Source organism: Xyrauchen texanus, chromosome 27, assembly GCF_025860055.1.
Source record: "Xyrauchen texanus isolate HMW12.3.18 chromosome 27, RBS_HiC_50CHRs, whole genome shotgun sequence".
Taxonomy (NCBI): Eukaryota; Metazoa; Chordata; class Actinopteri; order Cypriniformes; family Catostomidae; genus Xyrauchen; species Xyrauchen texanus.
The window spans coordinates 26,042,440-26,056,595 of NC_068302.1; the positions used below are offsets into that span (position 1 = coordinate 26,042,440).

The window sequence follows — 14,156 nt, forward strand, 5'->3', positions numbered from 1 at the left end:
GCAGATGCGGAGCTGCAGTCTCTCTTTCCCAGAGGATTACCGTGTGATTCAAGCTGGAGAACAGGTTCCTGGATTACAAAAACCGGATGTCAGACCTTGTCTTCAGCAGCCAACAATTTCACAGATGCATAAGCTAAAACAATGTTAGAAATTATTCGTGTTTCCGAATTGAAAATTGTGGACTGCTTTATATTGTATCGTTTTGCATGTTAGCAAAATTGCGATAAAAAAAATAAATAAATAATATATATATATATATATATATATATATATATATATATATATATATATATAGGCCTATATATTTGCTGTATAGAACTGTAAAAACGGAGTAGTTATGGGTCTCTCAATTTAAAATAAAGAGCGCCGCAAAAACTAATTTGCCTGATGATGGGGTTAATGGTAGCTTATGGCCAGTAAAGATTGAAGATTTTAGATTCAATATTATATAGAAAACATAAGTTTGACTCCATTATTTTCATTGAATGTCTGTTACAGTGCAAATGTTTCACAAATGTGCCATTTAAAAGGAATATTAGAGGTCCAATACAAGTTAATCTCAATCGACAGCATTTGTGGTATAATGATTACCACTCAAATTAATTTTCTTAAAAAAAGATCTGGCTTTACAACTCAAATAATACATGAGTTTTAACAGAAGAATTAATGCAAGTACATTTATAAAATAATTGTCACATTTCTGCCTTTAACCCCCTCCACAAATTGGCTCCTGTTACTTCCATTGTAAGTGCCTCACTTTTTACTTTTTTTCTTTTTCAGGCAATCAACATTATGCCACTAATGCTGTCGATTGAGCTTAACTTGTATTGAACAGGGAATATTACTTTAAAAAGGCTGGTTCACCCAACTCACAAAGTGTCAACCTGTTCCTCATAGCCTCATGTCTATGTAAAAGGGAAATGCAAAACGAGAAGTTAACACGTTCTGTCTCATAGCATATTAGAGGAAGTGAACAACATCACTCAACTGCTCAACCAGCAATCAAATGTGTAGATCAGAAATTAGATAACACTAACAAAAGCATACCAGATCCACTTGAGGATCTCTTTCATCATGCCTGTTCCTTTACAAATGAATGGACCAGAATGGAATTTTCGAGTAAATACCAGAGAAGCATGATTGTCAAGATCCGTTCAAGAAACACTGAGTATCATCACTTGATTGGACTGCTCAATACAAACAGCCATTTTAACTACTTTATTTTACATTCACAAAAAAAAAATTTTGTTTTGAAGTTCAATAAAAAAGCTGAAAATTCAAGGTATAGAACTTCCCTGAATAAAAGACATTCAAAAGTCACCGTCCAAAACAATGGACCAAAGGCAAGTGCAGCAAAACAGCAGTAAACAGCCAGTACAGTATGTGCATTTGAGTGTCCAAGGGGGTAATTTTAAAAAGGTCACCCCTGGATTGGTCAAAACTCTTCCGGTTCACCCACATCATTCTCCGGAACTACAAAACCTTCCTGTTGAAAGACAGAGGAAACCACACAAATGAGTATGTGATGCCACTTTTGTTTGAGATTTACTTTAAGCACTGAAATACACTTACATCTGTAGCGTACAGAATATCAACAATCCTTTGAAGTGTTGGGTCACCCTCACCCTCCTTCTCTTGGCAGATTAGCTCAATGTTTCTGAGTTTGCCAAAGTAGAAATCCCTTTCCTTCTCCATGTCTGCAATGGTGGTCTTCAGTTCATTTACCTGCTCAGATAGGAACATTAAACTTTAAGGTTGAAAACATTTTGGGAGACTGCTCTCAAACAGCAGAATCAGGAATCAGACATCATCCTGAAAAGAATAATACAACTTGAAATATTTATGTAGTACTATGGCACAAATTCATGACCAACTGAGAAAATGCATTCAATCTAAAGTGATAGTTGAACAAATATTTGCTTAATATTCATATATCTGAACACTGAAAATAATGTCGCTGTCCTGGCACACAGTATTGTTGCTAAAACCAACGTGATTACAGTCCATTTATTGATCTTATAACATCAGGGTCTTACCATCTGAGCAAGCGCTCCTTTGTCTTCATCGCCACCACCTCCACCGCGCATTGCAGCTGGAGCTGTCTTTGGTGCAGACTTGGGTGCTGTGGCTGAACGCTGTGGAGCTATAGATCAACATGACATCTATCATTTTGTTATATATACTTGTGAATCTTCCTTCAGAATAAGGTTCAATTCCAGCCTCAAATTGACTTTAGTCAACTACCCAAAAATGAAAATGGTAATTTACTCATCCTCGTGTCTTTCTAAAGCCAAGTCTTTCTTCCGTGGAACAAAAACAGAGATGTTAGTCAAAATGTTAAGGACGGCAAGCCTCAGTCACCATTCACTTTCAATGTATGGAAAAAAGATGCAATGAAAGTGAAGGCAGTCAGTCCCTATCATTTTGCGTTCAAAGGAAGAAAAAAAGTAATACGGGTTTGGAACAACATGAAGCTAAGTAAATCATTTATTTTTGGGGAACCATCCTTAAGTATTCAATATTTTAAGAATTCCAATATTCCAATAGGGACTGAAATGAAACTGACCTCAACCCTGTTCAAATACCATCTATAACCAATCAGTGAGACACCCAACACAATAGGGGTGGGTAAAAATATTGATTTTCCGACACGTCACAATCTTCGTTTCAACTTCATCTCGATATCTATTCTTAAATCACAAGATTTATTTCTTTGCGCAACCCTCCACTACAATGAGAGGAAATCACTTGCAGATGTGACCAAATTTCCCACTATTCAACTAAAAATTTATATATTTGGCAACTGGCTGGTAAATGTTTTGATTTCACTCACCGGTAATTGTGTAGTATAGTGGTGGAGCATTCAGCAGTGAGATCCTTTCACTGCATGTTGAGAGTAAAGGTTGTTCTTGTAATGTGTAACATGTGTCCAAAGACAACATCCACGCAACCATTTGTCATTGAATAATGCCTCTTTTAATACCCTTTCTGTTCGCTACTGTCAGTTGTTGATTAAAACTAACAAAAAAATTAACATTTAATTCTAATCAAGCATAGTGCAGATGAGATAAAGTCATACAAGTCTCTCTCATTAACATGCGTTCATTTACAGATGCACCATGTAAATGCTTACAAATAGTACAAATTATGTAATTAAACAATACACCTGTAACAAAATATAATGTTTGCAATATAGCACAATATTTATGGATTGAATACATGGATTTGTTTATTATTAAAAAGCTAAAATGTGACCAAAATTATGAAAAACTAATCAAATATAATTAGTAAAATTCATATTGTCTTAATGTACATAGTTAGAAGGTCCCCGGTATAATGAACAGTATTAGCTTGTAGAAATTTTATTTTACCTGTAAGCCAAAGGGACATTATAACTTAAATATACCCATATTGAATCAAAAGCTTGTGAATCGAATCAAATCGGGAAATCCATATCAATGCCCAGCCCTACAAAGAAATAAACCCATCTGAGAACTGCATCGTGACTTTTCTGTGCAACACTTAAATGGACCAACACCAACAGAGGTGAAAATATCCAGAGGTGACGTGATTGGTAGAGAGTGTGACTGGCAGCAGCCACAGCAATAAACATCTTACCAACAGGAGCCATTGGCTTGATTGCAAGTGTGCTGCCCATGTCTGAAGTAAACAGAAAATCCATCCACATACAACTTAAGGCTCCAGCCATTCTCATACAAGTAAAAAAGTTAAAGGATGGGCCCATTGGCATGTGTGACTGGTTCACGCCCACATATTTTGGGGATCATAATCCATAACAGCTGCACCTGTCATGCACCTGCTAGTACTGGAGCAATGGAACAACTGGCTTCCGACAAGAACACTATTCCTATGTACTTCTGAGAGGACTGTGTAACCCCAAATGAAAATGATTAACTAAAAATGATATTTTTTTTATTAAATATTAGTACAGTAGGCCTTCAGCTATACGTTTACAATTTATACATGCTAATTTGCAGAAGGCTGGGGTTTTGTATACTAAACAGTTCTGTGTTCTCTCTCCTCACCTGAGGTTACTTTCTTTGGCTTGTTAGCCGTGGCTGCTGCTGGAATCGGTTTGTCCGCTGAATCCTGTCCCTGTCGTGCTGCAACCGGGTCATATTCGTTTCCATCATAGTTTGCATCAAAGAACTTCTTAAACCACTGCACGAACTCAAAGTTATCCTGGAACTTGCCTTTCACAAGCTTGTCAACTGGGATAATCTGCAAAGAAATGAAAGACATGTTCATGTTTACGCATCTTACATCTTGAATAGATTTTGTTTACTGAAGTTGCATTGGTCCACATACTTTGCTTACTCCCATCTTCTTGAAGCTGGCTTGAAGTAGTTTGAAGTTATGGATGTATTCGTGCTCAAGTTTGGCCTGGAATTTGACTTTCTTCAGTGGAACACTCGATGGAAACAACATGTCCATGAAATGACAGTATGCAGCACCTTGAAACACAACAACATACTCAACAAATAAAAATGCTCAAGCAGGTCCCAACCTTTATCTTTTGTCCATTCACTCTCACTTGAGCTTGATAGATTTTATTGACAGAAAATGTTTGCATGCAAATTAGTCAGTCCATGACAAATTTCACTGTTACTCTACTTAGTTTTTATCCTCTAAATGCAATCTAGACTTTATTTGTCCAGAAATCTCAGTGAGTAGAATAACACAACTGTCAGTATGTGTAGTGAAGGGGTCAAACAGCTCACTGACCTGTGCACAGTTGCTCGATCTTGGCATGGTTCATCTGTAAAGACTCGTTTATCCATGTGAGCATGTCATGGCGGCTGAAGTTCTCACTTGTCACTGATGTCGAGTACACGTTCACAGCCATGGCTTTTACTAAACCGATGAATTGAAACTGATTAAAGACCCTTTATCACTATAGTGTCTGGAGAAAGAGTTTGTGCAAAATGGGCTAGGATAATTTCCTTACACACACATTCACACCCATCAAACCTTCTGCATCACATTTTTACTTCCTACTTAATGTCACTTCAAGCTGTACTTTTATGTCCAACACAGAGCTTGAGGCCTGAAACAGGCATATACAAATCAGATAAAAAAAAATAAATGTTTTGTGAATTGTTTACTTTGCACGCCCTGCTTTAAAGACTGCTTTTAGCTTTAACCGCGAATCTGTCCAAATTATTATATTTTATTCATTTAAACAGTCGACACTCTAATTATGACAGTTGTATGTTTAATAGTCGAACTTTTAAATCATCCCGTAAAAACATAATAATCGTAACAATGAGCAAAATTACCCTTAAAGTCCTCTAAACTGGTTTATTTTCGAGTTTGCATGTTACACATGCAATATCTTACGTTTGGTCCAGAAACTCTGAACTGTGATGTGAGTGAACTGGGCTGCCGTTCCAACGGCGTGTCGTTCCGAAAGTGCCGCTTCAGCAAAGGAGTGGGAAAAAAAACACTGCAACAGCAGAGGCTTACTTACTAATCACAGCTGTCAAAATAAAAGTCATTGTCGTCCAACTGGATTAAACACACAACTATCTACTCTCAGCTGTCAAAATAAAAGTCACTATCAACTGAATGAAACGCAGAACTAATCTCAGCTGTCAAAATAAAAGTAATTGTCGTCCAACTGGATTAAACACACAACTATCTACACTCAGCTGTCAAAATAAAAGTCACTATCAACCAAATGCAATGCAGAACTAATCTCAGCTGTCGAAATAAAAGTCACTATCAACCGAATTAAATGCACAACTAATCTCAGCTGTCAAAATAAAAGTCACTATCGGCCAAATGAAACACAATTTATCTCAGCCGTCAAAATAAAAGTCACTATCAACTGAATGAAACACAACTAATCTCAGCTGTCAAATTTAAAAGTCACTATCAACCAAATGAAAGGCAGAACTAATGTCAGCTGTCAAAATAAAAGTCACTATCAATTGAATGAAATGCAGAACTAATCTCAGCTGTCAAAATAAAAGTCACTATCAATTGAATGAAATGAAGAACTAATCTCAGCTGTCAAAATAAAAGCCACTATAAATTGAATGAAACGCACTACCAATCTCAGCTGTCAAAATAAAAGTCACCATCAAATGAATGAAACGCACAACTAATCTCAGCTGTCAAAATAAAAGTCACTATAAATTGAATGAAACGCACTAGCAATCTCAGCTGTCAAAATAAAAGTCACCATCAAATGAATGAAATGCACAACTAATCTCAGCTGTCAAAATAAAAGTCACTATAAATTGAATGAAATGCACTACCAATCTCACTGTCAAAATAAAAGTCACTATCAAACGAATGAAATGCAGAACTAATGTCAGCTGTCAAAATAGGTGTTCATCTATGGTATATGCCATTGTTTAAAAGAGCTGTTCAGGTGACTCCAGCCAGGTCTCCTAAGCAATCAAATATGCCCGGTTGCTAGGGATGGTAGAGTCACATGGAGTAACCTCCTTGTGGTCATGATTAGTGGTTCTCGCTCTCAATGGGGCACATGGTTAGTTGAGCGTGGATAGTGGAGAGTAGCATGAGCCTCCACTTGTGGAGTCTCCGCGGTGTCATGCACAACAAGCCACGTGATAAGATGCGCAGACTGATGTCTCAGAAGCGGTGGCAACTGAGACTTGTCCTCCGCCACCCTGACTGAGGTGAGTAACCATGCTACCACAAGGACCTACTGAGAAGTGGGAATTGGGCATTCCAAATTGGGAGAAAAGGGGATAAAAAATAAACAGAGCTGTTCAGAAAACCTGGAAGAGAATTTGCCATGGGTTCCCATGGGACTTTCGTGATATGTGGATGTTTTATTCTACAACATTACACACTTTCATACCTCAAACGTGAATTTTGAAGCAGTATTAAATTTCATACTTAAAAAATAACACAGGTCGGCTTCATTAGCTTGGCTTGGGTTTCATCATCTGAATGATCAACACCTTTGAAGAGTGTCTATCCCTCACAGCCTAGTTTTCATCCACATCACAAAATTTTAAATTAAATACTCCGACTAAGATCTATTGTTATATTAAACTGCAGTAGCTGTATTAACTGTTTGTCTTATAGTTAATATGCTCAATATGAATATCTAATACACAATTATTTTCAATTGAATTTACAGATTAAATACTTCATTTACTCATCTATCAAATACATCATTTACTCACCCACATGCCATCCCAGATGTTCATGACTTTCTTTCTTCTCCTGAAGATTTTTAGAAGAATATTTTGGTTATGTAGATCCATACAGTGCAAGAGAATGATAACCAGTGGTTTAATCAATGTCTTCTGAAGAGATCCGTTAGGTTTGGGAGAGTAATATAACTCCTTTTTCTCTTTACATTTTGCCATTGCAGTTTCTAAGCACGATCATGATTTCATGCTCAAGTATGCTTCCTTGTGCTTAACCAATGTGCAGATCGAGCTATGGGAACTGTAATCGAGCTTGAAATCATGATCACCAAGGAGACTGAGGTCAAGATGTACAATGAAAAAGGAGTTATATTTTGGCCTGTTCTCACCCAAAACCAACTGGATTACTTCAGATCACATTGATTAAAACACTGAGTTTGATGGATTACTTTTATGCTGAATTTATCTCCTTTTTGAAGCTTGGAAGTTCTGGTCACCATTCACTTGTACTGATATTCTTCTAAAAATCTTTGTTTGTGTTAAGCAAAAGAAAGGAATCATACACATCTTAGATGTGGATAAGGGTGAGTGAATTTATATTTTTGGATTAACTATCCCTTAATGGTATGAAGTATGTGATTTCTTGTCTTAATCACATTATTAAACATGCTATCTTATTGGGAAACACGAAATCAGAGCAAGTAGAAAATATTAGAATGAAGGACTGATCATTTAGTTCTCTGGATTGATAAAACACATTAACAAAACAAAAAACAAAAAGGCAGAAAAAGGGTTGGAATTTATTTTAATTCACTGATGTTAGTACAAGCATGAAATAATAAAGCTAGACAAAGAAACAATTTCAAATGCTATTAAAACAAAACCTGTCTTGTTTTGTTTTACATTCTAGGTCTATAGACATAATTCCCATTTCACTTAGCACCAAACATAGCACCAAAAGATGTATTCAGGGCAAATTCAAGAGTACAAATATATAAGAATATTCTGTTCACAATGTATTGAATAATAATAAAAAAAAAATGTAACATTAAAGATCACGGTCCTATGTGGCCTGCTGGTGTTGAGAAGACCTGAGGGAGTTATTCCTAAAAAGATACAACACTGCACCTCTACATTAAACACTGACCGTCATTTCACACAATCACATGCAACACATCACTAACACAGATGTTATTGACATTTTCTAAAGCTTTGCTACAAGACCTAAACATCCAACAGGTATCAAGACACACAGTGAAATGAATCCAGTTACTGATCTTTCTCCAAAGCTATAGGCACACAAATGCTTTTTAATCATTTTAAACAAGCTAAGTTTGAGACAGCTGGTAATATATCCACGATACATCATTAGGAGAGGGATAGTATAGCCAGCAGTAACAGTAGTGAACTCCATATTTCAAAATCAAAGCATTAACTGACTCATGATAATGTTTCAGAAAACTACCCATAACTAAAGATTCACTTTTGCAACAAACCTGTGAAGTTAGAATCACTATTATCTGTGTACTGCTAAGAAACAAAAACATGCTAATTAACTACAAAGAAAAAAACACATTATGAAGCACCTAATTCCACACTGACATAGTTTTCAATCACTACACTTGGTATCTATGTATGCTGAGACTTTGCTAAGGTAATGTCAATGCTGCATAGACACTGTAGCAACTGTAAAGTAGTCAAAATAATTCCCTCGAAAGTAATCTAAAATCATGTCATATCTAAAAATGTCCTTCTACATAAAAAATATATCCTATCCACCTGTAGACACTTTTTTAGAATTTAAGACATTGCATCATGTAGTCCAAAAGGGTTTCACTAAATGATCACAGTGACTAACTTTCACATAGATCTTGTGGTATGCTAAATTCTTAAAAAAAACAAAAGAAAGAAACATCCATTTGTAATGCAGCATTGTCAACAGTCTGAGACCAGCAGCTCAAGGCCAACAGTTTCAACTGGAATGTGCGTATAGGTAACAAATGGGGCAAAACTGCAGTGCTGGAAGAATATAATAAACATCAACTCAACCTAAACCCTAAGGTCTTCAAATTGATTGATTACCTTTCTATTGTAGCATGATGTGATGGTATGGTCTGAAATGCTAGCCGTTTCAAGGTACATTTTTAAAACTAGTGTCGATCTGCAACTGGATGATGTTAAAACAATCAACATTTTTGTGTAAAAAATCATAAAGCTTTGGAAGGCCATTGTCAGCTTACGCAAATCTGCCAAGAGCCTGAGGCTTTGATTAAAATATAATAGCAGAGACAATGACTTGTGCTGAGCTGACAATGTACAGAGTGTACATAGGGATGAGTCAATTCAACATCTACAGGGTTGAATATGCTCCTTTTGTTAAAATGTTAAAAAGTCAGGTACTTAACTGGGGGCTTTGCTGTGTAGATTTATATACATTTGAAGGCATGATCCGAATTAGGAAATTATTACCCTATTCCGACTTAGGTAAAGTTGTCATGGTGATCAGATATGAAATATGATAAAATAGCACCATATTGGAATAAAAAGATTATCAATTACTATTTAAAAAAATGATGTCACAAATACTTGCAATATTTAAAAATAGGACATGATTATTCCTAAACAAGAATACGATCTGATGTAATAATGTAATGTAAAAATCTGACTTAAGGTTAAAATGATTGTTTAGATAAACTCAACAGAATTAATATTAACTTATTAAATTATAAATAGGCAAAAAGCGGCATTTCTCCAACCAATCACAGAATGGCACTGAGGTAGTGGGTGATAATCATGTGGCTCTCTCCAGCATTTAATCATGTTATATGTACACAAGATAAAAATAACAGTACTTGTAGTTTTTGATGATGTACAAAATCAAATCCAAAAGTGTCTGTACATTCCAAGGACTTGATCAGGTTAAAAAGTTCTGAAAGCTTTGAAAAAATGTTAATGTTAAAAACAGACAAAATATTCAGTGAGGTCAGAATCTGCAGAAACCTTAAAAAATATATATCCAAATTTCATTTATCTGAACAGTGGGTAGCGGATTCCTCCCAATTCAGACCTCTGGTGCCAGTGCTGCCTGGACAAGAGGGGTGCTTTACTTGCAAGCAAAGTAATCCTTCAAAGGGGCAAAGAGGTGTCTGATCACAGGAACACTCCAGGACCGCCCAAGGACCTTCTGCCTCTGTGACCGCCCCATATTATTCACATCAGTGTAATGCTTTGGGAACCCAAATATTCTGAAAGTGCAGATGGAAATAAAACATAAATAGATAAAGAATCAACATTTTGGTCAGAGGAACACTTAAAGGATGAAAATAACTTTTATGATGCTTTTGCATCCTTACTGAAACACGAATGCCCCAGTAACAGCAGGAAAACAGACCAGAACATTATAAACATTTCTCAATTTGTGTGCCAGGGAGGAGAGAAAGGCACACAGATTTGGAAAAACATGAGGGTAGGTTGATGACTGTAAAACCTGGCAATCACAATTCTTCGTAGCCCCTTAGACAGGGCGGGGATTTTTTAACTGAAATAATTTTGCATGACCTTGCACTACGTTTTTAATTACCTAGCAATAGTTTGTCTCCTCGCAATAAGTTTTGGTTTCCTTTCAATAGGTTTTGTGTTCCCTTGCAATATTTTTGTGTGCCCTTGCAATAGTTTGCATTCCCTCGCAATAAGTTTTATGATCCCTCACAACAGTTTTACATTCTCTAACAATACGTTTTATGTTCCCTCACAACAGTTTTACATTCTCTCGCAATAAGTTTCGTGTTCCCTCACAACAGTTTTACATTCTCTCGCAATACGTTTTATGTTCCCTCACAACAGTTTTACATTCTTTCGCAATAAGTTTTGTGTTCCCTCACAACAGTTTTACATTCTCTAACAATACGTTTTATGTTCCCTCACAACAGTTTTACATTCTCTCGCAATACGTTTTATGTTCCCTCACAACAGTTTTACATTCTCTCGCAATAAGTTTTGTGTTCCCTCACAACAGTTTTACATTCTCTCGCAATAAGTTTTGTGTTCCCTCACAACAGTTTTACATTCTCTAACAATACGTTTTATGTTCCCTCACAACAGTTTTACATTCTCTCGCAATAAGTTTTGTGTTCCCTCACAACAGTTTTACATTCTCTAACAATACGTTTTATGTTCCCTCACAACAGTTTTACATTCTCTCGCAATACGTTTTATGTTCCCTCACAACAGTTTTACATTCTCTCGCAATAAGTTTTGTGTTCCCTCACAACAGTTTTACATTCTCTCGCAATACGTTTTGTGTTCCCTCACAACAGTTTTACATTCTCTCGCAATAAGTTTTGTGTTCCCTCACAACAGTTTTACATTCTCTCGCAATACGTTTTGTGTTCCCTCACAATAGTTTTACATTCTCTCGCAATAAGTTTTGTGTTCCCTCACAACAGTTTTACATTCTCTCGCAATACGTTTTGTGTTCCCTCACAATAGTTTTACATTCTCTCGCAATACGTTTTGTGTTCCCTCACAATAGTTTTACATTCTCTCGCAATACGTTTTGTGTTCCCTCACAATAGTTTTACATTCTCTCGCAATAAGTTTTATGTTCCCTCACAATAGTTTTACATTCTCTCGCAATACGTTTTGTGTTCCCTCACAATAGTTTTACATTCTCTCGCAATAAGTTTTGTGTTCCCTCACAACAGTTTTACATTCTCTCGCAATACGTTTTGTGTTCCCTCACAATAGTTTTACATTCTCTCGCAATACGTTTTGTGTTCCCTCACAATAGTTTTACATTCTCTCGCAATAAGTTTTGTGTTCCCTCACAACAGTTTTACATTCTCTCGCAATAAGTTTTGTGTTCCCTCACAACAGTTTTACATTCTCTCGCAATACGTTTTGTGTTCCCTCGCAATAGTTTTACATTCTCTCGCAATACGTTTTGTTCCCTCACAACAGTTTTACATTCTCTCACAATAAGTTTTGTGTTCCCTCGCAATAGTTTTACATTCTCTCGCAATACGTTTTGTTCCCTCACAACAATTTTACATTCTCTCGCGATACGTTTTATGTTCCCTCACAACAGTTTTACATTCTCTCGCAATACATTTTGTGTTTCCTTGTAATAGATTGCGTTCCCTCGCAGTAAGTTTTTTGTTCTTTCACATTATTTTTGCGTTCCTTTGCAATAGCTTTCCATTTCCTCGCAATAAGGTTTGCCTGCCCTAGCAATAGTTTTGTGTTCCCTCGCAATAAATTGACCATACTTTTGCTAAATTAAACATATTTTAACCATGATATTTGTAGTAAAACCATCGAAACAATACAACAAAATTAAAACTATGGAAAATAAAAATAATAATTTTGTGGTTATGGTTTTACTACAAATGGTATTTGTAGTAAACTATAGAAGGCAGAAGAATTACCATGGTTAATCTATAGTAAAATTACAGTTACTATATTGATATGGTTTCTGCCAAAAAACAAAAACAAAACATGGTTATACTAAAACAGTAATAGTTACTACAATATTACTACAAAACATTTATTTCGAGCAAAAAACGTATCGGTTACCTAACGTAACCTCGGTTCTCTCTAGATGAGGGAACGAGTATTGCGTAAGCTAGCTTACGCTACGGGAAAGATTCATCTTTTCTGAGATATTGAAGCCAAAAAATTATCCTTAATTTTTGTATCCATTGTCAACGCAGTGCGGCAGCTGCAGACCTTGAGCGGGCTAGCTAGCGAGCTCATAGGTTGCTCTGCGGCAACTGCTGCAGCCTATAGACGAGCTTGGGCGAACTCGCATCCAATGAGAGGCGTCCGCGCTCACTGCATCAAAGCCCGCCAAAAGGGCGTGACTAGAGTGCATATAAGCGTAGTTCAGTAGGCTGGAACCCTGGTTTTCATTGACTGAAGCGAAAAGTCGCTCGTGGCGCGAGCACGGCCGGCTACGCAATACTTGTTCCCTCATCTAGAGAGAACCGAGGTTACGTTAGGTAACCGATACGTTCTCTTACGAGAGGTTCTCTCGTATTGCGTAAGCTAGCTTACGCTACGGGAACCCATTGTCAACGCCGTCGCGCTCAAGCATCCACTGTATAAGCCCCAGGGAATTAAGGGGGACCGGGGAGCCCTTATGAGTGGGGAAATAATATTTGGCCGGCAAGAATGCGGGTCATTGATTGTGTAATACATAAGCACATAGTAGGACCGGGAGCGACAGAGCGGCGGTGCCGGTCTGTGTGGAATGTGTCCCATCAGTGCAGCTCACCAGGGGAGCTGTAGCGTATTAAACCGCTAGTAGTTTTGCCTGCAGAGCGGGCACTTCCATATTGTAAAATCTGACAAAGGTGGAGGGAAGTCCATCCCGCTGCCACACATATGTCGTGAATGGAAATTCCGCTGGACCATGCCCACGAGGATGCCATGCCTCTAGTGGAGTGAGCCCTAATGCCCAACGGGCATGGCAGGTCTTTTGACGCGTATGCAGCAGCAATAGCGTCCACTATCCATCTAGATAGTGTCTGTTTCGAGCGGCGAGACCTTTGGTGCGCCCTCGAGCGAAACGAAAAGCTGCTCGGGCGTCTGAAAGCAGCGGAGCGTGCAGTATACAATCTCAGTGCTCTGACCGGGCAAAGGAGATTGGCGTCGCGTTCGCTATCCGGTGCTGGCAGCGCCGATAGGAAATGACCTGTGCTCTGAAAGGAGTACCGATCACCTTGGGAACATAGCCGTGTCTAGGCTTTAAAATGACCTTGGAGTCACTTGGTCCAAACTCAAGACACGCAGCGCTGACAGACAGCGCGTGAAGGTCTCCCACACGTTTGACTGATGACAGGGCAGTCAGAAAAGCGGTTTTGAGTGAAAGGTATTTCAAATCCACGGATTGAAGTGGTTCGAAAGGGGGGCTTTCATAGTTTCGAGAACTATAGAAAGATCCCAGATAGGAACCGATGGGAGCGCGGGGGTTCATCCTTCTAGCTCCCCTGAGGAAGCGGA

General features: G+C 37.7%; 2 protein-coding genes across 4 annotated transcripts in view; both read right to left on the minus strand.

Annotated features, from left to right (window-relative positions):
* Window positions 1-1,177: 1,177 nt before the first annotated feature.
* mapre1a (microtubule-associated protein, RP/EB family, member 1a) lies at window positions 1,178-5,468 on the minus strand. Of its 2 annotated transcripts, none has more exons than XM_052094522.1 (7): window positions 5,362-5,468; window positions 4,747-4,875; window positions 4,330-4,475; window positions 4,047-4,242; window positions 2,037-2,143; window positions 1,573-1,725; window positions 1,178-1,486 (listed from the first exon to the last, which is right to left on the minus strand). In XM_052094522.1, exons 2-7 carry the CDS (start codon window positions 4,865-4,867, stop codon window positions 1,436-1,438), a joined length of 774 nt encoding a protein of 257 aa, XP_051950482.1. In that variant the 5' UTR covers window positions 4,868-4,875; window positions 5,362-5,468; the 3' UTR covers window positions 1,178-1,435. The 2 variants fall into 2 exon arrangements, with proteins under 2 accessions (XP_051950482.1, XP_051950483.1); XM_052094523.1 differs by having other exon boundaries at window positions 5,301-5,425.
* Window positions 5,469-7,952: 2,484 nt separating this feature from the next.
* The window catches only part of LOC127621036 (uncharacterized), a 50,097-nt gene continuing 43,893 nt past the window's right edge, over window positions 7,953-14,156 (minus strand). For both annotated transcript variants that reach the window (XM_052094459.1, XM_052094457.1), the window contains one exon: window positions 7,953-10,399. In XM_052094459.1, the coding sequence (XP_051950419.1) occupies window positions 10,258-10,399 (142 nt within the window). In that variant the 3' untranslated portion in view covers window positions 7,953-10,257. The remainder of the gene's footprint in view (window positions 10,400-14,156) is intronic.